The 21434-nt window shown below is 44.5% G+C and overlaps 1 protein-coding gene across 4 annotated transcripts in view; it reads left to right on the forward strand.

Annotated features, from left to right (window-relative positions):
- The window catches only part of OLFM1 (olfactomedin 1), a 66520-nt gene that overhangs the window by 30298 nt on the left and 14788 nt on the right, over positions 1-21434 (forward strand). For 2 of the 4 annotated variants that reach the window (XM_024206674.2, XM_024206673.3), the window contains exons 2-4: positions 6314-6463; positions 12099-12254; positions 15283-15502. In XM_024206674.2, coding sequence (XP_024062442.1) covers positions 6413-6463; positions 12099-12254; positions 15283-15502 — 427 coding nt within the window. In that variant the 5' untranslated portion in view covers positions 6314-6412. Of the gene's footprint in view, positions 1-2824; positions 3168-3574; positions 3638-6313; positions 6464-12098; positions 12255-15282; positions 15503-21434 lie in introns of those variants that run through there. The other 2 variants (XM_026657332.1, XM_026657333.1) reach the window with 2 other exon arrangements.

The following is a 21434-nucleotide window of genomic DNA, read 5'->3' on the forward strand; positions in this document are numbered from 1 at the left end:
TTTCTGAAGTCATTGGGAAAGTTATATAAGCCCCTTAAGGAAATTTTTTTAATCTTGAATGAGAACTGTTTCCTTATGGAGAAGCCACTTTCAGTGAAAATGTTTTGACAAAGCCATCAGCACAGTTTGCAATGAAATGGCCATGCGGCTTCCTACTTACAGTTTGGTTCACTGCAGCGCAAGCAATTGCAATATGAGATTTTTCTGAAAAAGAAACCAAGAAGCCAGATCGTCTGCTGGTGTAAACCAGTGGAGCTCCACTGACTTCAGTGATTTGCACCAGATGAGGATCTGGCCCGATGTGTATAATATGATTTAACCTGCCAACTTTTGGCTGATCAGGGTTTTTTGACGGAGGCTGCAAAATCTCCTTTAAACAGAAACTTAGCTGCAGCTCAGCTATGTAAAAACTGATGCCTCTTCATCATTTAGGTCTGAAGTCTCAGAGGTCACATCTGAGGGCATGTAGTGATCCACTCATTTGTTCTAGATCATACAACCCCAGACTAATGGGACAGATGTGATCTGAAATGCATGACCTTCGACCACTCCCCAGCTGTTACAGAAAGCTGAGGGGGGAGGCTGAGGTGCTTGTGTGCTTACCTTTTGTTCCCCCACTGGTCTGTTGTATCTAGTGGTCCGTCTCATCTTATATTTAGACTGTCATCTCTTTGGGGCAGTGACGGTCTTTTTGTGACGTATTTGTGCAATGACTAACACAATCCTTGACGGGGGAGCTACTGTAACACAACTAATAATGATGATTAAAACTGAGGTACCTTACTCACCACCCATGGGAGACATCAGATTTGCTGGGGCTAAGGTAGAGAGGGAAGTTCATTTCCTCAGTGCTTGAGAACATCTCTCCCAAACTTAAGACAATGAAACAGACATGTTCAGAATGTAACAAGCTCCCCATTCAGACATGGAGGATCGTCTCTCTCCAGTTGATGCCCCTAATTTGCCACCCCATGAATCACAGCTCCTCCTTGGAAGATGCTTGTTCTCCATCACATCTTCCACCTTCTGCCATCCTGCTGTCTTGACCATTCTATAGAGAATCAGGGAGGACTCTTTGAAGTCTGCCACTGCCGGATTGTTCTCCATTGGGGTGGGGTTGGACTTCCTTTGGAACTGGAGCAACTAAAGGTTAAGGAAGGAGACGTCTACCTGGTGTGAATAAGATTTTGATTCCGCTGCCTCGTTGCAGGCAGGGCTATAAATGAGGCAAGGAAATATGAGGGACTTTTCTATTTAATTTGTTTTCATTTGCCAGCCAGGGCAGGTGGAGGAAGAGCCACCATCTTAGGATGGGAATGCTGAGGGTCAGAGGCAATCTAAACCTATGTCTACACTGCGATAAAAAACTTGGGGCAGCGAGTCTCAGGCTCCAGCCCAAGCCCAAATGTCCACACTGCTATTTTACAGCCTCGCAGCCCAAGACGAGTGAGGCGGGCCAGCTGCGGCTGTGCCGCGGGTCTTTTATCGCAGTGCAGATAGACCCAAAGTGACAGTGGCTCAGAACATCACGCAACAGCTGGGTCAGAGGAGAGAGAAAGTGACAAGAATAACAAAGCCGCAGATCCCCCACTTTGACTGTATGGCCATCGCATGTAAGGCTGGGTCAATGGAAAACACACCGTCTTGCAGAAAAGTAGGTAGCTACAAGTGGCATTAGCCTCTCTTAAGGGGGATGGGGAAGAGCTCCAGTTAAAATGAGAGCAGATGGAGTGCCGTGCGAACAGGACAGTTAATACCTGGGGAAGGTAACCAGAGTGTCTGAAGAAGAGCTCTGGGAAGCTGGAAAGTTTGTCCTTTCCGCTAGCTGAAGTTGGTCCAATGGTTTTCCAACGTTTTAGGCTGCGTACCCCTTTCCAAATAACGTAATCTACCCCATGCCCCCATCTGAGATAGGGTCAGAATATACCAATGAAAACAGGGAAAAAGATGGTCTGTACGGGGTAACACGATGTGTTGTCTGCTGGGACAGGATTATTCTCGTATGCCCCTAGCGTACAGGTACCCCAGTTTGATATAGCCTCACCCACCTCGTCCCTCTCATATCCTGGGCCCAACGTGCTACAACAATAGTGCGGACGATTATTGTCTGGCTTCAGAACTGTACAAGGAAAAATATGGTGCAGGCAGGCAGAGAGCCCACTGCTCGGATTATAATCCAGTTCCTCTTCCTCCTCATTTTCTTTCCAACTAATTGTTTGGGTTCTTCCTAATATTTGTGAATGCAGCGCTGGGGGGGTATCCCTGCTTCTCTCTCTCGCCAACAGAGGCTGGTAAAAGAGAGGTTTGTGCCCCACTTTAGCTCCCTGGCAGCTCCCCTGACTAACCAACCCTTCCTGGGGTTCACCGACGCCTCAGACCCCGGCCTGGGTGTGGTGCTGATGCAAACTGATACTCAAGGGGGAGAGACACCCCCTTGTGTACTTGCCCACCTGGCCTCTGTGATATTTTAAGTCCCAAAAGGCTGGGCCTGTCTGTGCGAACGGCGGCCAGGGGGCGCTAAAGAGAAGCAAAAGGAGAAGGAAACTAAAAAAAAAAATCCCCCCCCCCTCCCCTTCTCCAGCAGTTTGACATCAGAGCGCGTTTTATTTCCCCACTAGCCGCTGGTCTCCTCCCCCCGCCCCACTCCATTTCATCCCGCCCCAGCGTCAGTTTCAGGCATGTGCATTGCCCGTCCCAGGGAGACGCGGGGTTTTGGAGAACCGGCTCCTTCCACATTGACAAAAAGCCCCCCCAGCACCCCTCCCTCTCCCCTCCCCGCCTCCTCCCCCCTTGCAAGCCACCCCGACCCGCCCCCCGGCTGGTTTGCAAAGCTGCGCGCCCCGGGCAGGTGGCTGGGTGGGTGTCCGGGAGCCAGGCAGTGGAGACACGCCGGCGGGAGCGAGCCGAGATGTCTAGGAAGCGCTCGGCCGGCGGGGCGGTGCAGCGGGGGGCGGTGAGCCGCGGGCAGCCCCGGGCCGGTTCGGAATGAAGGGTGGCTGGAGCCGAGCCCCGCCGAGATGTCGGTGCCTTTACTCAAGATTGGAGTCGTCCTGAGCACCATGGCCATGATCACCAACTGGATGTCGCAGACGCTGCCGTCCCTGGTGGGGCTGAACACCACCAAGTTAACCGCAGCCTCGGGGGGCACCTTGGACAGGAGCACGGGGGTAAGTGTCGGGGGGCTGGTGTGCTGGGCACGTCTGTGCACTTTGTGTGTGTGTCGGAGGGGCTGGTGTGCAGAGAATGTGCTCTTTGTGTGTGTGTGTGCCGGGGGCTGGTGTGCAGGGCACGTCTGTGCACTTTGTGTGTGTGTCGGAGGGGCTGGTGTGCAGAGAATGTGCTCTTTGTGTGTGTGTGTGTGTGTGTGCCGGGGGCTGGTGTGCAGGGCACGTCTGTGCACTTCGTGTGTGTGTCAGGGGGCTGGTGTACAAGGCATGTCTGTGCACTTTGTGTGTGTGTGCCGGGGGCTGGTGTGCAGGGCACGTCTGTGCACTTTGTGTGTGTGTTGGGGGCTGGTGTGCCAGGCACATCTGTGCACTTCATGTGTGTGTCGGGGGGGCTGGTGTGTTCCCCGGTGGGGCTGAACACCGCCAAGTTAACCGCAGCCTCAGGGGGCACCTTGGACAGGAGCACGGGGGTAAGTGTCGGGGGGCTGGTGTGCTGGGCACGTCTATGCACTTTGTGTGTGTGTCGGAGGGGCGGGTGTGCAGGGCACATCTATGAACCTTGTGTGTGTGTCAGGGTGGGGGGTGAGGCCTGGAAGCACAGATCCTTAATTTGCAGGAGGGGCGCAAAGTTTGCTCTGGATCGGGGCTAGATGCTGCTGGCCCTGGTCTCCTGTGCCAAGCGCGTGTTCTGTTAGCCGAGGTGAGGGTAGCGCGGCTGAGCACTGTCATGGTTGGTTTGGCTGGCTTGGCTTTGTTTTGTAAAGTCGAAAGGTCTGGCCTGATCGTCCGAGTCCAGGGAAGCGAAGTGGGTGGCAGAGGCCAGTCATTGGGGTGGGGAGGGAAGGGAATAGTTCCGCTCCCAGCCTTTGGTTGGCTGTGTCCTGCACCTGTGCCGGGAAACTGACTGGGAGAGGGTGCGTGTGTGTGTTTAAATGCTGTCCTTAGAGGTTTCCCAAGGGCAGCTCTCTCATCTTGTAGAGCCTCGGGAATGGGCTGGGTGGAAAATCCCAGGGGTTTCTTTTTAGGGGGGCGGTGGCTGTGTGTTGGGGGGCGGTGGGGACGAGATGAAGATGTTTTGCAGTTGTGCTGGCAGAGGATTTGGTCTTAGAAAATCTAATTGTGCCATAGTGACTTGTCCCCTTCCCTTCCCCCACCCCCTCCTCCTCTCTCTCTTTCATGTGACTGGGTGTTTCTGGGTTAATCCAGGAATCTTTTGGTTTCTCATTAAATAGGTTGTCAAGATGGAGCTATTGGGAATTGAGCTACAGCCTTCATTTGCATAGCAGTGGGGCGAGATTGCCATAGTTAGAAGAAGGGCATGGTAAAGGCACATTCCCAGCATGACGGATTGCTTGGGAGGAAAGGCACAGAGCTTGTGCGTCCTGCCACTCCTCTCCTTGCAAAGCTGCCTTTGTGTGTTGGCAGCGCAGCTAAGGTGCCCCTCTTAGACCGCTGTCCTGTTACATAACAACCTGTTAGCTAGGCATCTGGAGAGCGTCCTGCGAGTGGAAAGTGGGTGTCTTGGGGAGGGGTTGGGAGTGGGGCTGGCTTCCCCTTTGCATTTCCCTGACTGAAAAAAATTCAAAAGTTCCTGTGTCATGACATTTCGCCATTTCCATATAGCTTGCTGTCAGGTGTAAGACCCACAAGAACGGATGCACTCAGATGCCTGGAATCAATAGTCATTATCGGGATGGAAAATGCATCAGGGAAGTTGCAAGTGCATTTTAGTCATGCCTTATGGTGCCCCTTGTCTTTTCTGAAAGGATACTATAAACTGGATTCTTATCTATTGGAAATGGCTGAGTATAACAATCCTTCTTTCTTCCCTTAGCAGGAAAGAATTGACACCTCTCACCTCCAGGCTGTATGCTTCTGTCTTTAAAAAATTAGCATTTTGCAGCCTCACTGTTTCAAGATGAAGAGTATTTAATATAGTGTCTCTGTTAATTGTGAGTGGATTTGGCAGTTTGTTCCCTGTTACAAGAATGTGATGTGACCCAAAATCATTTTAGCTGGAGTCTGTCTGTCTATCTATCCCCATACACTCCGTTTGTTGGTCAGTCTATCTATCTATCTATCTATCTATCTATCTATCTATCTATCTATCTATCTATCTATCTATGTGGCTGTTTGCAAGGTTATTTATTGCATATTTAAGCACTAAACCAGCATCTTTCCTTCTAGCTGGTGAAATACTGGTCTCTTCAAAATGATCAGAGATGGTGATTAAATAATGTATTTTGCAAAATGTTGTGTGATTAAAGGGAAATGAAGGTCAGAGATTCTGCAGGAGCTGGGGAATGTGTTTAGCTTCATTGCTGGGCTCCCTTTCCACATATGCATTATGGAAGCCCAGATCATAGTGCTGATTACATCTTCAAGGTTGTATTCCTCATTAGCTGGCGTGCTGTCTCACGGCTATTCTGGGCGCTCTCTCCTCCTTGGGTTAACAGAGCAGTTTAAGAAATATTGCAGTGCTCCTGAAAATCTCCTGGGACACTTTGAATAGCAGAGGGGGGAAAACCAGTAAAAATGCTGGTTGCCTTTTCCTCATAAGAGCTCATTCCTGTTTCAGGACCTTGGAGAGCTCTGTAGATTCCCATTGATTGCTGCTCAGTTCCTGGAGTCAGGAGAACACTGACTAGTACATCAGGATGCACTTCATTCTCTGTGTGTCAAGGAGAAATTGAGTGTGTGTCTTAATAATAGCATGGCATCAAGTTTCACACAGGCTGGGTGTGCATCAGAACTCACTTGAACTAATGATGCCAACCGACCCTACTACCCCTTGATTTTCCATCCCACATATCCCCAATCTTCCCCATTGTGTCCATATTATCTGCTTCAACTCTTGTTCTCCTTTCCATGCCATCAAACTCTTTGTTTACCTGTCCCCAATCCATATTTTTGCATTAAACATGCATCCTATCCTTCCTATTTACTGGGCCCTCGGAGGAACCTTTCCTTTATTTATTCCATGGTTCCATTATGTTTCTGTGGTGTTGCTCTATTGCTGCTTTTAAAAAAAAATGTTTTGGGTTGCACTGAATACTTCCCATACATCCATTTCCCTACACTCTCGCTATCCCTCTAAGTGTCCCCCGTCTTACTTAACCCCACCCCCTTTTCCATGTGTCAATTAGGTGTTGCCGACCAACCCAGAGGAAAGCTGGCAGGTCTACAGTTCTGCCCAAGACAGCGAGGGACGGTGTATATGCACAGTGGTGGCTCCCCAACAGACGATGTGCTCACGTGATGCCAGGACAAAGCAGCTGAGGCAGCTCTTAGAAAAGGTAATGGGATGAACCATCCTGTGGGAAAGGGGGAGGATGGTCTGGTAGTTAAGGCAGGTGGGATTCAAGAGATCTGGCTGCAATTTGTGGTTCTGCTATGGACTCCTTGAGCAATTCCTTCTGTGCCTCATTTCCCCATCTGTAAAATGGGGATGATGATAATACCTGCCTACCTCACAAGGTGTGAGGATCAATTCATTCATGTTTGTAAGGTGCTTTGATGTTATGGCTATGAAGTATAAGTATCTAGATAGAGGGAGGTTTGTGAAAGCCTTTGTGAAATGTAATAAGATCAAAGATACATGATATTGCCCTATGTAATTCAGGAGGGGGAAAAATTCTGCAGTTGACTCTAATCACATTGGTTTTTATTGAATTAACACTTAAATATTTTCAAAGGGTGAGTCTCAAAAAGACAAGAGAGAAGCCCAATTAAAAATGAAGCCCGGGCTCTTTTAGCTGTATTGATATTAAAAAGGTTGGATAAAACAGCATGAGCCATCGACATCAAATAACACGGTCGTGAGGGCTTGTGGTTTTCTTCCTAACATTGACATTCGCATGGTTCGTTTTTAATAGTCTGCTGTCCGGAGAGATCAGAAGACACATCCCTGATATCAGGAAATTCTCTGGATAATGGATCCCATTGAAGAAACACCGTTTCTTGTGAAATAGTGCCATTCTTTTCTAAATCTAAGTAGACTCTTGTATTGGGGCATGTAATTATCCCTCGTGTCTAAATACTGTACTATGCCAGCATCTGAAGTATGTGACACAATAATTTTTATCCTGATACCTGGAGAAAATTGCCGTGTTAGTCACTCAAACCATTCATAAACCTGCACTTAATGTGTTTTACTATGCTCTGAGTACTATAAACTGAGACATGAGGCATTTCTCCTTTGTTTGTAGCATAAGCTTCTGGCTTTCGTTTGCTCACATAATAAAGAGAACATGCCCAACAGAACAAAATCTGAAGTAGGAACAGGGGCAGCACTAGTATCAAAGACCCATTGGCTTTGTATAACTACTCACCTGAATAAGACAAGCAGGTTTTGACCCAAAGTCCTATTCAAATGTAAACAGTGGGTGTGGGGTGAAAGACCTAAAATGTGATCGTTTCCAATGCAGAGGGTGCTGAAATATAAATATTCATTGTTTTTCTTAGACAGCAAGCTGCTCTTGGGATGCCAGGGTATAAAGTAAGGGAAGAATGATGTGCAAAGTCAGATGTTCATGTGTGTGTTAACCTATCTATCTCTACACATACACCATCCCGTAAGAGAACCCAGAAATAAAGGGGGAGTGTTAGCGGTTGCCATAGAATCATAGACTTTAAGGTCAGAAGGGACCATTATGATCGTCTAGTCTGACCTCCTGCACAACGCAGGCCACAGAATCTCATCCACTTCTGTAACAAACCCCTAACCTATGTCTGAGCTATTGAAGTCCTCAAATCATGGTTTAAAGACTTCAAGATGCAGAGAATCCTCCAGCAAGTGACCCGTGCCCCACGCTGCAGAGGAAGGCGAAAAAACCCCAGGGCCTCTGCCAATCTGCCCTGGAGGAAAATTCCTTCCCGACCCCAAATATGGTGATCAGCTAAACCCTGAGCATGTGGGCAAGACTCACCAGCCAGACACCCAGGAAAGAATTCTCTGTAGTAACTCAGATCCCACCTCATCTAACATCCCATCACAGACCATTGGGCATATTTACCTGCTAATAGTCAAAAATCAATTAATTGCCAAAATTAGGCTATCCCATCATACCATCCCCTCCATAAACTTATCAAGCTTAGTCTTGAAGCCAGATATGTCTTTTGCCCCCACTGCTCCCCTTGGGAGGCTGTTCCAGAACTTCACTCCTCTGATGGTTAGAAACCTTTGTCTAATTTCAAGTCTAAACTTCCTGATGGCCTCTGATCTGGATCTCCATTGAAACAAAATCCTTTTAGTAAAATGTAACTGCAGACACTTTTGGAAAACCTCCAAGCTCACAAGAAAGATCTGTTGCTGGCTGCAAGCATTCCTGCCCCTTTCAAGAATCTGACATCTTAACTCCCCTAGTTTTGTGATGAGAACTAGCCTCACATTTTTTTTCACCACAAATAGCAGACGAAACATAACATGTCAAAGATGTAATTGTGTTTGGATTTTCCAAGGAGGAAAGCAACCATAACCTATTATTCACCTTTGGGGATAATAAAATGTTCCCATAACTGGTCTGAGCAAAGCTGCATTTTTGAGTGAGTAATTCTTTTCTTTTTTTCTTTTTGAAAAGTAGAAGAAATTTCTTCCTTAGAAATTGATGCTATAGGCTGTGCATAGAGGTTTTGGGAGTTAAGCAAAAGATCAGGTTCAAAGTTGTAAAAAGCCAATCTATTCTAAAACACATTGACACCAACGTATGAAAATTAAGTTAGGGGGGCCAGTGAGTACCCCCATCTCATTCTGCTTCAAAAGACATTGACATCACGTGGCACCTCATGTTTTTTAACCCCCTTTTAAGGCAAAGTTACAATAAAACTTGAAAAAAATCTGGGTGTGCCCCCCATGCTACCACCGTGTAGCTCTCTATCGCCCTCTAGTGGCGAGACTACAGATGGTGGAATTACGAGTCCTACTGCCTTCAAGTGAATGGACTGGTCCTTTGCCTCAAGTAGTGGAGGCACATGCATTTAGCTCCAGATGGCCCAGGCAGGGGTATTGCTCATAGACACTACCCCCAAAGGATAGCACCCACAGACTGGGATGGTCAGGATCTAGGAGATATTATCTAGCAGACGTGGTTTGCTAGAGTCACCAGGCCAAATTCTGCTCCCAGTTACACAGGTATAAATCCAGAGTAACTCCATCAGTGTCAAAGAAGCTGGCATAACTGGAAGCAGAATTTAAATCCCATCTTATTAATTTTTTGCTTCCCTAAGGTAAAATCAACTATTTTCCCCCTTGGCAACCGTTAGCTTGTCTATACCATTAGATTGCTGCAAAATGAGGTTTTATGAGCACTCGGAATATGTGAAAAAATACTCTTAACTAAGGTTCTTCAGGGGTTGTAAGTGATTGGAAGAAACTGAGGGAAATTTAAGACAGAGAATGTATTTCGGCGTCAAGTCCAGGAAAACACTTACGCACCTGCTTGACCTTAAGTCCATGAGCAGTCTCATTTAAGTTTAATCATGTGCGTAAGTGCTTTGCTGGATCAAGACCTTAAAATGCTAATGAGAATAAAAGATGTAGATCTTTAAATGATGAATTTGACATTATTGTCAAAGATCAGGAATAATAGTAATTGATATTTTAAAATGGCCACCATAGGTTGCTACTTAATTAAAAAAAAACCCTTATTAGCAATGAATGGAATGGATTTGAACTTTACACCAACCATGTCACTGAAAATAACTTGTTTCACTGTATGTCCTCCCGTAAGCACCCTTCCTTATTTGCCGTCAGTTAATTCGTGCACAGTTGGGCTTTTTATCGGGAGTGAGCACTGGCAGAATTAATTGACCCAGTTTTGGGCAACTTCAAACTTAATCCCCATTTCCATTGGCAGATGTACAAAGCGATCCCACTAGGCAGAGGCAGGTTTTCTCAGGGAAGGACTGGCTGGGTCAACACGATAAAAATGTCGTACAAGTCCAGGCTGTAACAGACATGCCATCCAGCGCAGGCAAAGCTCCTTAGATTCCTCCCCATCCATTGCAGGCAAATTACTGCCTTACTGTTGACCACCTCTTTTTCTCCTCCTCCCCATTCAGTGCAGTCTACCTAAAGGTCTGATTCTCGGCAATGGCCTAGGTGGGGCTGGGACAGTTGTTGCTGGGTGTGGATGGGTGGTACTGCTGGAATTAGGTACTGAAAATTCTTTCTTCTCATCACAGTCCCCTGATCAGAGCTGAGAGAAATTTACTAGCCATGAAACCATTTGCACTGGTTGGACAATGAGCTTCTCCACCTTAGCATGTCACAAGCCATTAGACCTTGATGCATGGGTTCCCCTTAATTATTTGGATGTTACTTTTCATATTGTCCTTGTCATCAGATGTTAATTATGGGCAACCTCGATCATTTCACAAAACTTAGAGAAAAGCTGGCACTTGTCCCGTGTCTGGTTCCAGCAAAGTCCAAGAGGCCCGTGCTTCTGCTACCACACACATTTCCCACAGACATGTTCAAGAGGAGTTAGACTGGCTCAGTGAAGCTCCCTGGAGGAAATACTGAATGCCAGTCATCTCTTCCCCGTCCCCCAAGTCCAATATTATTATACTTAGCTTCACTGAGCATTGAATGTGGAAACAGGAGCTAATTGTGGTGGCAGGGAACTCAGAGAGCTTCTTGGAATTTGCTTGCAGAAGAAGTTATGGGCAAGATACAAAGAGTAATATTTCCTTAAGATTTGGGTTCTGATAAGAATTGCATTAATTTCAGTGGAAGGTGAACCAGGCTCTCAGTCCCTAGTTTAGCAAAGCATTTAAGCACAGGCTTCACTTTAAGAACTGGAGTATTCCAAACTGAAATCAATAGGCTTCTAATAATAGTTGTTATTATTATTATATTGCATTGCATTGGATTTATTTGTATTGTGGTAACATCTCAGGAGTCCCAGGACTCCATTGTGTTAGGAACTGCACAAATACAGAACAAAGAGATTGTCTCTGCCCCAAGGAGCTTACAGTCTATTTGCAGGCTTCATTGCTTTCCTGAATTGGGGTCATAGTTAACATCCTGTAAGGGCAGAAATATGGGGGTGGGGGGGAATGGAATTTAGCGAATCAATTGACGGCCACCCGTCAAAATCAGGTCAGTGTTCTCACAACACTTCTCAAGATGGAGATAAATGTTTTAAAACATTTGAAAACTGAGTTCTCTGGTGGTATCTAGCACTGATTCCAACCTTAAAAGTTATTGAGATAATGGCCACTAAAATCAGAGGTCTCAAGTTGGTCAGCCAGAAATGACAACCACCATAATCAGAGGCTACGTTTGGAAATATTAGCCTTTAATCGTGAATGCTTGTATTATTTGCCAGTTTACACGGCATTGCCTACCTCTGAATGTATTCTTTGTGACTGGTGACATACAACTAGTAATAAAGAAAAGACCACGTTGTTTGAATAGTGAGGTTTTGCTAGCTGGGTCTAAAGCTTTCACTTAGGCAATCAGTGAATGTCTCCTTCTGTACATGAAGCAGTGATAATTCATACCTGAACGGAAGTATTACTCTTAGTCAAATATTCTTCTGTTTAACTAACAGTCTTTCCACCTGCAAAGGCAGGCATTGTACGCTGGCTCAGCCAATCAGAGAGACCATTAAGACTCATACATTTTATCTACAAGGATTGACTACACTCTTTATTTGCATTCATGATTGTTGGATTATTTTCTGGAGCATGGCAGAATAAATGTTTATGAAACCAATTTGCTCTGTTTTGGAGCACATGGTCATAATACCATCAGATGCTGCTGATTAACTAGTAAATAATGTATCAGCTGATGCCTCTTTAGCTTTGTTGACTGAGTGGGAAAAGGTCAACGTTTTGTATTATGAGGCAAATGATGCTGCCTAGCTCCTATGAAAGCTTCCTCCTTTGACTGTGTTGCCTCTTTTTATTTTGTATTTCTTTGGACAGGTGCAGAATATGTCTCAGTCAATAGAGGTATTGGACAGGCGAACTCAAAGAGACTTACAATATGTAGAGAAGATGGAGAACCAGATGAAGGGGTTGGAATCGAAATTCAAGCAAGTGGAAGAGAGTCACAAACAACACCTGGCAAGACAGTTTAAGGTATGTACATCCTCCAGCCTGCTAATGAGGCTGCAGTGTCTCTTCCTCTGCCCCAATATACTGTGGGCCAAATGATCAGAGAAGACAAAAACAATTCTCCAAACTTCTATGTAGATAAACCTACCGTGTGGCACCACCCTAGGGTTCTATTCCCACTGCATTCTGGGCCTTACTCAGCAAACATTGACATCCACAAAAGTTTTGCCTGAATAGAATCATATCTTGAATGCACTGAATTTCCAGGAAGGAATTTTCAAGCATGCATTGAGAATAGGTCTCCTAATGTACACTCTTACTTTGTAAAGATAAGGCCAAATGACCAGAGTGATATGGCAACAATAAGGAGGTAAAAATGCCAGTAAAGTGTATAGGTTGCTTATTTTTCAGTAATTAGCCCAAAGTCCTCATGTTAAGTAACCTCAGTAAACAGGTAGGCAATTCCTATATTTGAGCATTAGTGTCCTCACTGAGTGAAACAGATCACTCATGGACCAAGGAGCGGGCAAGGATCTGGGGTGACATCCTGCTGCCACTGAAGTCAATAGGAATTTTGCTGCTGACTTCAATGGGGTCAGGATTCCACTACTGTATTTCACTGGGTTTGGGGAAAGATCCCATCCAGACTGACATAATGGACCCATTTATTCTCTTCTGAAACAGCCCATGAGTTGGAGCATTGCTACCATTTACGTAGCAAATGGAGTACAATACTACAGTGGCACCAGAGAATTTCCCCTTCACATTCTTTGAGAAATATTTTGATTACATTTTCTTGAAACATTTCCCCACATTTTTTAACAACTAGAGAGCTGGTTGAAACTTTTTAATTTCAAGATTTAACTGATGTTTTCAATTTTGAAATACCAACATTTTGAATTAAAAAAATGGGAAAGAATATTTGTGAAAATTGTCAATTTCACCCTCATTTTTCAACCGGCTCTGATCCTCAAGTTCAGTTCTTCAGCTTAGATCTAAGGTTAGGACCTGCTAGACTGAGACAACTTTCAGCTCTAACAATGTGATCTTAATTCCCCCCCCCCCCCACACACACACGCACACCATGGTGATACATTCACTAGAGAGTGCAAATAAAAACGTATAAAACATCGGAGGGGAACTCATCACTTGAAATAGAGGAGCATGGAAAACAAATAACGTTTCATTACATGGGCTAGTTTCCAATCTCATTCATGCCAGTATAAATCCAGAGTAATTCCACAAGACACTCAGATACCATGGTCCTAGGCATTGTATAAGAATCTGAAATGGAACTGTCACTGGTGCTATTCTGGATTTACATTGGTTTAACCGAGATCCGAATATGGCCTATTATTAGGCTTGGTAGAATTAAGATTTTTATTTTTTTAAATAATTTTGACAAATAATATAAATGTTCATTTTTAATCTCTCCCCCCCCCAGTTTTTATCAATTTAAATTTTCACAGTTGCTCAAAATTATAAGCATTTTTTTCTGATTTTTATCGATTTAAATTTTCACAGTTGAGGGAAAGTATGAGGGGTCAGACGATGGGGGCACAAAGATAATCATTATTTAATGACAGTAGACACTGAGAATCAAAAAGTTAAAGCTCTATAACTGTTAAAACACAAATTGCCACCATCATATATTGAAATGTACAAAATGAATACCTTTAACCCAAACGGTAGTGAGTTCTCAAGTTGAATTTTTCTTACTTTCCCTATCTGTAAATTTCAATTATTACTGATGGAAATATTTTTCCCTCGGTTTGTGTGTGTATGGTGAAATCGACGTTTATCAACATTTATCGATAAAAATCTAATCCTTCCAAGCCTACCTATTATGAATACTATCCAATGCTTCATTACATGGTAAGTGCGTGCATATGTACATATGCATTGTTGTCTAAGGGATCTCAGCATCTTCAACAAAATGTTGTGTACTATGCCTTTAAAGACAGCCTTTCTTTTCATTAAAAAAAACCAAAACAGTTTGGCGAAATAATGACTGTGTTTCTGGAGAACCAAATTAAAAATGATATTTTTAGCATGATTAAATAGCATTAAAGAATTGTTCATATCAATTGCTGCACAGGCACAGGGCCGGCTCCAGCTTTTTTGCCGCCCCAAGTGGCGAAGCAGAAAAAAAAAAGATCGGCGGCACTTTGGTGGCAGCTCAATCACGCCGCTTCATTCTTCTGCGGCAATTCAGCGGCGGGTCCTTCGCTCCCAGGGACTGAGGGACCCGCCGCCGAAGACCTGGACGTGCCGCCCCAAGCACCTGCTTCCTTCGCTGGTGCCTGGAGCCGGCCCTGCCCAGGCATGATTTTAAATCACAGTCACAGCATTTTGTTTGTGCCAACGCCGGCGTTAAAATGTGAGTGGTTTGGAGTTGCGTTTGGGTTTTTTCTTATCATAAGACTATTTGTTTATGAATGGATGTTTGTGGAAGGCAGGTTAGTGAGCTAGCTCCTCAACAGTATTTCATTTTCTTGCTTACAGGGCTAACTTAAAAGAAAGTTTTTTCAATGCTGCAGTGACTGAAGAAGCAGTTCACTCCCATGTAACCATGAAAAGAGGGTCACAGAGCATTTTGCACCATGCATTTATTTCTTTATTTATTATTTTCCAAATTAGTACCATATCTCACTAAGGAACCTTGAACCACAACTGAGATCTTCCTTTGCATGCAATTGTAGATGCATTTCATGAATAGTTTGAAACCCTTGTCAATGCATATATATACATAATTTTTTTAAAGAAAAAAAAAACAACAACAGAACTCTTTGTGTATGTGATCTGAAGCATGTAACCGTAAGATGTTGCATTCTAAAAATGACAAATAAAGGCCTTTCCCAAATATTTTGGTGTTCTGCAGACTGTTTAATATACTCTTTCTAATACATCATTTGGACCAAAAAAATAATAATGATAAGAATAATTGTGGGGATAAGAACATTGCACTCACGTAGGAAGCAGCCAGATCAAGGCAGAGTGTTGCAGATTTTTGCACGCATAGCACTGAACCAAGCTTATTTTAACCTTGCAGGCAATAAAAGCGAAAATGGAGGAACTTAGGCCTTTGATACCAGTGTTGGAAGAGTACAAAGCCGATGCAAAATTGGTATTGCAGTTTAAAGAGGAGGTCCAGAATCTGACGTCAGTTCTAAACGAACTCCAGGAGGAGATTGGCGCCTATGACTACGAAGAGCTTCAGAACAGAGTGTCAAATCTTGAAGAAAGGCTCCGTGCATGCATGCAAAAATTAGGTAGGCTCAGAACAATATGGTGGCACTGGCAAAACACCAGCAATGTAAAGTACATATCACATCTGGAGGTAGCGGTGCTGACCTGGACATCTCCTTGTGCCTTCACTGCACTGGCTATAAGAAATGAGCTCACAAAGCAGGGTCCGATCCTGTAAACACATATGCACATGAGTAACTTTACTACCATGTGTAGCTACTCACCTGAGTAAAGTTACTCATGGCGCAAGTGCATGCAGGATCATATCCTTAGTTGGACATGAGACTTTGCAAAGTTAGCAGTGAAATATGGTAAATAGGCTATTTTAAATACTGCTTATGCAATGCAAACACTGGGTCTCCATTTAAATTATGTATCAATGTCCAATCTTTCTGCTAGCTAGAATTGGGACATACCATTTTAAATAATATGTATGTGGGGCATGACTTTTTACCAGAAAAGAGCACACCCTCACCAGTGTTTGCTCATGTTTGTGTGTGGGCTGCAGCTCTATAAAGAATATAACACTCCACCCCACCCCACCCCAACCCATCACTTCCTTTCATTGAAGGAGTAGAACCCTATCAATCAGGCCAAGTAAATAGAGGCTGTAAAGCACAGGCAGCCAGATTTTGATCTCATCGCAGCTGTTATCAATGGGCCATAACCCCACTGAAGTCAGTAGATTTCTTCTGGAGAATACACCACTGTAACTCAAATCAGAATCTGGCCCGAGCTAGAGGGTGAAAATGTTGGCCCTTTGAGGAAAAAGAGGGGATTCTGCATTCTGTGTACTTGTTGCAAGACATTTCCCCAACATTTGTTGACCTAGCTCCCTCCTGATTTAATTTCCGCTTACATTATTGACTTGCTTGTTAAGCAATTTAAGTCATCTGAACACATTAACCGATCCTCCAGTCTATTTCGGTAGCACATTTGAAATTATACTCTCATGTGACTTCCGTAAAGATCAGCTGCCTTCTCATCACTGTATATTTTTGGCAAGGTACCATTTTATTTTTCTACTGTCTATGCTACTGGGATTGTTTCTGTTTGTTTTTAGACCTTTCCACCTTTGTTAGGAAGCTTCCTCCCTTTAGAAATTGATTGCTGTTATTATTTTAGCTTGTTATCTGTTACCTTGTAACCCACCTGTCAGCTAAAAGCCCACAGAGGAAAATGAATTCATTTAGAACATTATATATGCACAGACAAATTTCTATGGGAGCTGTGGGTAAAATTTGCAAAAGTGTTTAAGTGACTCAAGTCGTTAACACAGTCTCTAGAGTATAAGTCTAATTAAACGTCAAAGGGACTTAGGCTCGTCCGTGCCTAACTCATTTTGAAAATGAAGCTTGGGCTCGTGAGTTACGGACGCGCTTTTGAAAATGCCACCATCTCTGTCTGTTGGGGAAGGGAAAAGCCCATGTCTGAAGGAAACTTAACGAGATTGGCCAGGTCCTCAGCCCTCAGCTTAGTCTAAAGGAATGAAGCTAGGCAGATTTACACCAACTGAGGATCAGGCCTCTTGATTTAAAAATAAAAGAACTTGGAAAAGCATCTTTCTCCCCCTCCCCCTGCTGAAGAGATGCATGCAAGGCATGCCACTGCTGCGCCTTGTTATTCACCATGTACAATCTTGCAGTGGTTTTTGGATTGTAAAGAAAAATTCTCCACCTCTGTGCTATAAAGGTGAAATTCACAGCACAAAGGTCTATGCCCCATTTAAGACCTGAAAGTATGGCTTCAGTGGCAAATCAGTGGTGCATAGACCTCGTACTGGGCCCTCTGAGTTTCATTCTAAATGTTTGAAAGGAAGATGGAACCTGGTTATTATTATTTATTATTATTATTATGGTAGTACCTACAGGCTTCAGATGGGATTGGGTCCAGTCCCTGCCCCCAAGAATTTACAATCTGGACAGGCAAGAGAGGGGTAGAGCATGAGGAAGGAAGTATCATTATCCCCATTTTATAGATGGGGAACTGAGAGACAGAAAAATTAAGTGATTTGTCCAAAGTTTCCTAGTAAGTCTGTGGCAGAGCCTGGAATTAAACGCACGTCTCCAGAGGCCCAGTCGAGTGCCTTAGTCACAAGAGACTTCTGTTGTGAGGAAGCAGCTGTCTTTACTTCTTCTCTTTTGACAGAAGAGATGGGGTTTCACATGAGGTAACAAATGGAGAGCAGGGATCTATTTTCTGTCCCACCGTAGAGACCGTCTCTTCAAATCTACCATTTTTGGTTGTCTCTTATGTTCCCATCCTGTCTCTTGAGAAATAAGAGACTCTTTCTGTTTTCCACTGCCAGCTCTCTGCTGACCTTTAGTCACTTTAACTCTAGGAACCGAAGAGAGGACAGAGTAGGAAAACCTAACATGCTAGAGCAGAAAGAAAAACATCAGAGCTGTACCTGAAAGTGGAGCAGTATTGTGCTGTCAATATTTTAACCAAGGGCTTCTGTAAAGATGCACCCAGAACATGTGATAAATACCACATGGACCAAAGGTGTGTGTGATTTCAAGGAGAAGAATGGAGGAACTGGGGAATCTAATTTGAGCTAAGCAAATAATTTGCAGTGGATAATTATTTAAACAACACAGCCCTCTTTGTCTATTGGCAAAAATTCCTTGGATCCAGTCGTTACCCTAATGTGTGTGTTTGTTCAAGTTTCATTAGCTAAATAACTTACCTAATTTTTGTTTCTTCTGTAGCTTGACCACAAATGCTCAACTGAGGAATTCAGTTGCTTAGTTGGGATTGGTCAGAGGTGTCACATCAGATTGGTCCTCTTCTTTGACAGCATGACCATGTGTAATCCTGTATGCAAGCACTTCTTAGCAGGAATGCTTGCGTGCATGATTGTAAACTTCAGTTTGCATGAAAACTCACCCGTGTAACTTTGAAATTAATTGTTTTATTAGGAGCAACATTGTCATACCTTGATGCTCAATGTTAGTCTCCTAAATCACTATTTGGGAACCTAAATGCAAATGGACTGAGCATCACAAATACTGAGCGTATACAGATCCCATTGGAGTCGATGGTACTTATAGGAACTCAACATCATTGATTGTCAGGCCGCTTGTATTTAGGTGCCTGATAGGGTTTTAGAAACCTAATTTTAAATACTCAAGGTCGGCTTCCTCAAGTGGTGTGAATCAGCACAGCGTCACTGACTTGTGTGGAGCTATGCTTTTATACACCAGCTAAGGATTTGGGCCCCAAGTTTGCAAATGTTAGCCTGCCGTTTTAGCCAGCTGCTTGAAAAGAAAAAGGACATGAGGAGGAGAGGAAAGGGGGCATTGAACATGGCTGAGGTGAGCCCGTTGAAAAATACAAGTGCGTATTTGCAGACTGCTGTATTCACCGCTCTCCTCCAGGAGGACGTCTGCGGCACTTGGCAGACAAATGTGAAGCGCATTTGCGGGAAGCATTTGCACCTTTTTCCTGAGAACCGCCCTGGGCGCACGGAGACTGCAACAGCATGTGTGTACTGCTCCTTTGAAGGAGGAGGTGGGAGAGAGCCATTGCTGAAAATGCCTGCTCCGGGGATATGATGCAACAGGGCCCAGAGAGAAGGGGCCAGCTCAGTTCAGTGGAGCTGTGGGGACTGACACCAGCTGAGGATGTGGCCCAAGGTGACTCCATCAGGTGCAGGGAGCCCATGTTGACCTTCCCTTGAGTTTAGTGGCAGAACTTTAACAAGTGGCTCCAGATCCATCCCAGTATATCACTGATCTCGGGTTCTCTGAGGGGGAGAATCTGGGACTTTTGAAAATAAGCCTCTTCGCATGCTGCTAATTCTGCTTCCTATCTCACTATCACCACCTGTTTAGGACCAAACTGTGAGGCACTCACTCAAATTGAGTAGCACCCGACTCCGCATGTAACCCCACCCCACTGATACCACTGGAACTATTTACCAAGTAAGGTACTACTCAACATGAGTAAGAACCTGGCAGCCTGGCCCTCAGTGGAGTTTATTAATACTCAGCTCCTGGGGTAACAAAGAATTCCTTTGTGCACAGCCCCAGTCTCTGTCCAAGTGTTGGGGTCCCATTCTCTGCTAGGTTACATCAGTTTTACGCCATTGATTTCAATTGTGATAGGCTGCTGGAAAACTGGACCAGCTCAGCAGTGGAGTGGGTCCTTTGATTTCAAGCCCTGAACATGCAGGATTTCTAGTACATTTCGGAGCGGGGTTCAGTCAAACCCATTGTATTCCCCCTGGAATGCTACTGAGTAGGAATGCGTTTTGAAAGCTAAAGGAATGGTTGTCAGAGATGCTGGCAGCTGTAGTTCACTTCATTTCAGCACCTCTGAAAATCAGGCTATTGCAACACCGGCAGGTATTTTGCTGCTGGGGAACTAGTGCTGTAAAATGAGCACTAAGGTGGGTGTTAAGAATGGCAGGTCCTTCCCACAATCTACACCAATTATCCCCCCACTGGCTCAGCTCCACGTTGGGTAATTGCATTCTCCCTACATGTGCTCAGATCCTCTGCTGCTGAAAATCTTTTGTCGTCCCAAAGCTAACACTCTGGCCTGGCGCTCTTCACTATCTAGCCCAAACTGTTGTTGAGTGGTGTTGTGTGTTGTTTAACATGTTCCATCTCAGAGGTAGTTGCACTGCAGTGATGGATGAAGCGATTCTTCTACATAGGTTATAAATGTTTTTGGGATCTGCAACAGGGTAAAACATTTGGGAAAGGGTTAAGGGCTCTCTGCCAGTTACGTGACTCAGCAGGGAATTTAAGGGAGAGTGTGGGCTCTTTTAGGAGGAGATGAGACAGGCAAGGGGGAAAGATTCTCTGTTGGTCTGGGGAATTGATTTATTTTGGTGTCATCTCCTGAATTTTGTGCTTGAATGATAAATGGGCTCAGAGGCAAGCACCTGAAACCGACTTAGGCATGGCCTTGATTCCTTCCTGGGCTGATGAGATAGCCCAGTAATTTACAGAACACTTTGGGATAAAAAATCCCATGTAGACCAGCCCAGCTGGGCAAATCATGCAGGCAACCTTCTGCAACTAGGTATTGTATATTTTAAATAGGTTTGCGTTGGCCATGCTCACCCTCTTTGTTTTTTGCTTTCTGTCGCCATTCATGGATCAGAGTGTTACTGGCTCAGATATTTGCAGGGAGTGAATTCTACAGCAAGCGTTTGTGGGACTAGATTTTGCAATTTGTGCTTGCAAGTATTTGCCCTGGAAATGCTTCTATGCTTGCCCTGTCATGTAGTTTAAGGGGTAAACTGCAGCTAACCAACATGGATTAAATTCCGAAGGTTCCTTGCTACTTCAGAGTATATAAAACGTGAACATAGAATTAATTGATTAAATTCATAGCAAAAAATTCAAGGAAATTTTGATCTGCTCACCGATATGCCACCAGCACAAAATGAACCCAAATGTGCTGACTAAGTTAGTTGTTAGTTATTTGCTCAGCTCTATAACTGGGGGGAAAAGATTGTATTGGAGACGTGCAAAGGAACCTCAGTGAAGGATCAGTGCTCTATTGTGGTAGGCACTGTGCAGACAATAACAAAGAAACCAGTCTCTGTCCAAGCCATGTTCACAGTCTAGAGGGTATTTACAGTATTACTAACTTTAAAAGCTACTAAATACCTGGCCCACATTGGCCTGGCCAGCTTGAAGGTGCTAGACTCGTGACAGAGACATCTCACAGTGTCTGAGGGCCTCTTCCCAGCTCCTTGGTAGTTTTCATCTGGTAACCCCCATTGCTTTGAGCTCCACACTGCTGCAGAACGATTTGTTTTAGACAACGTCCCCCTCCCCCTATGCTTTTTTATTTCTCCTAAGCTTTACTGAAGAATCAATACTGAGAACATTGCCTGACCCTGGTGTGTGTGTGTGTGTGTGTGTGTGTGTGTGTGTGTGTGTGTGTGTGTGTGTGTGTGTGTGTGTGTGTGTGTGTGTGTGTGTGTGTGTGTGT

This window comes from Terrapene carolina, unplaced genomic scaffold, assembly GCF_002925995.2.
Source record: "Terrapene carolina triunguis isolate 2854851 unplaced genomic scaffold, T_m_triunguis-2.0 Scaffold238, whole genome shotgun sequence".
In the NCBI taxonomy this organism is placed as follows: Eukaryota; Metazoa; Chordata; order Testudines; family Emydidae; genus Terrapene; species Terrapene triunguis.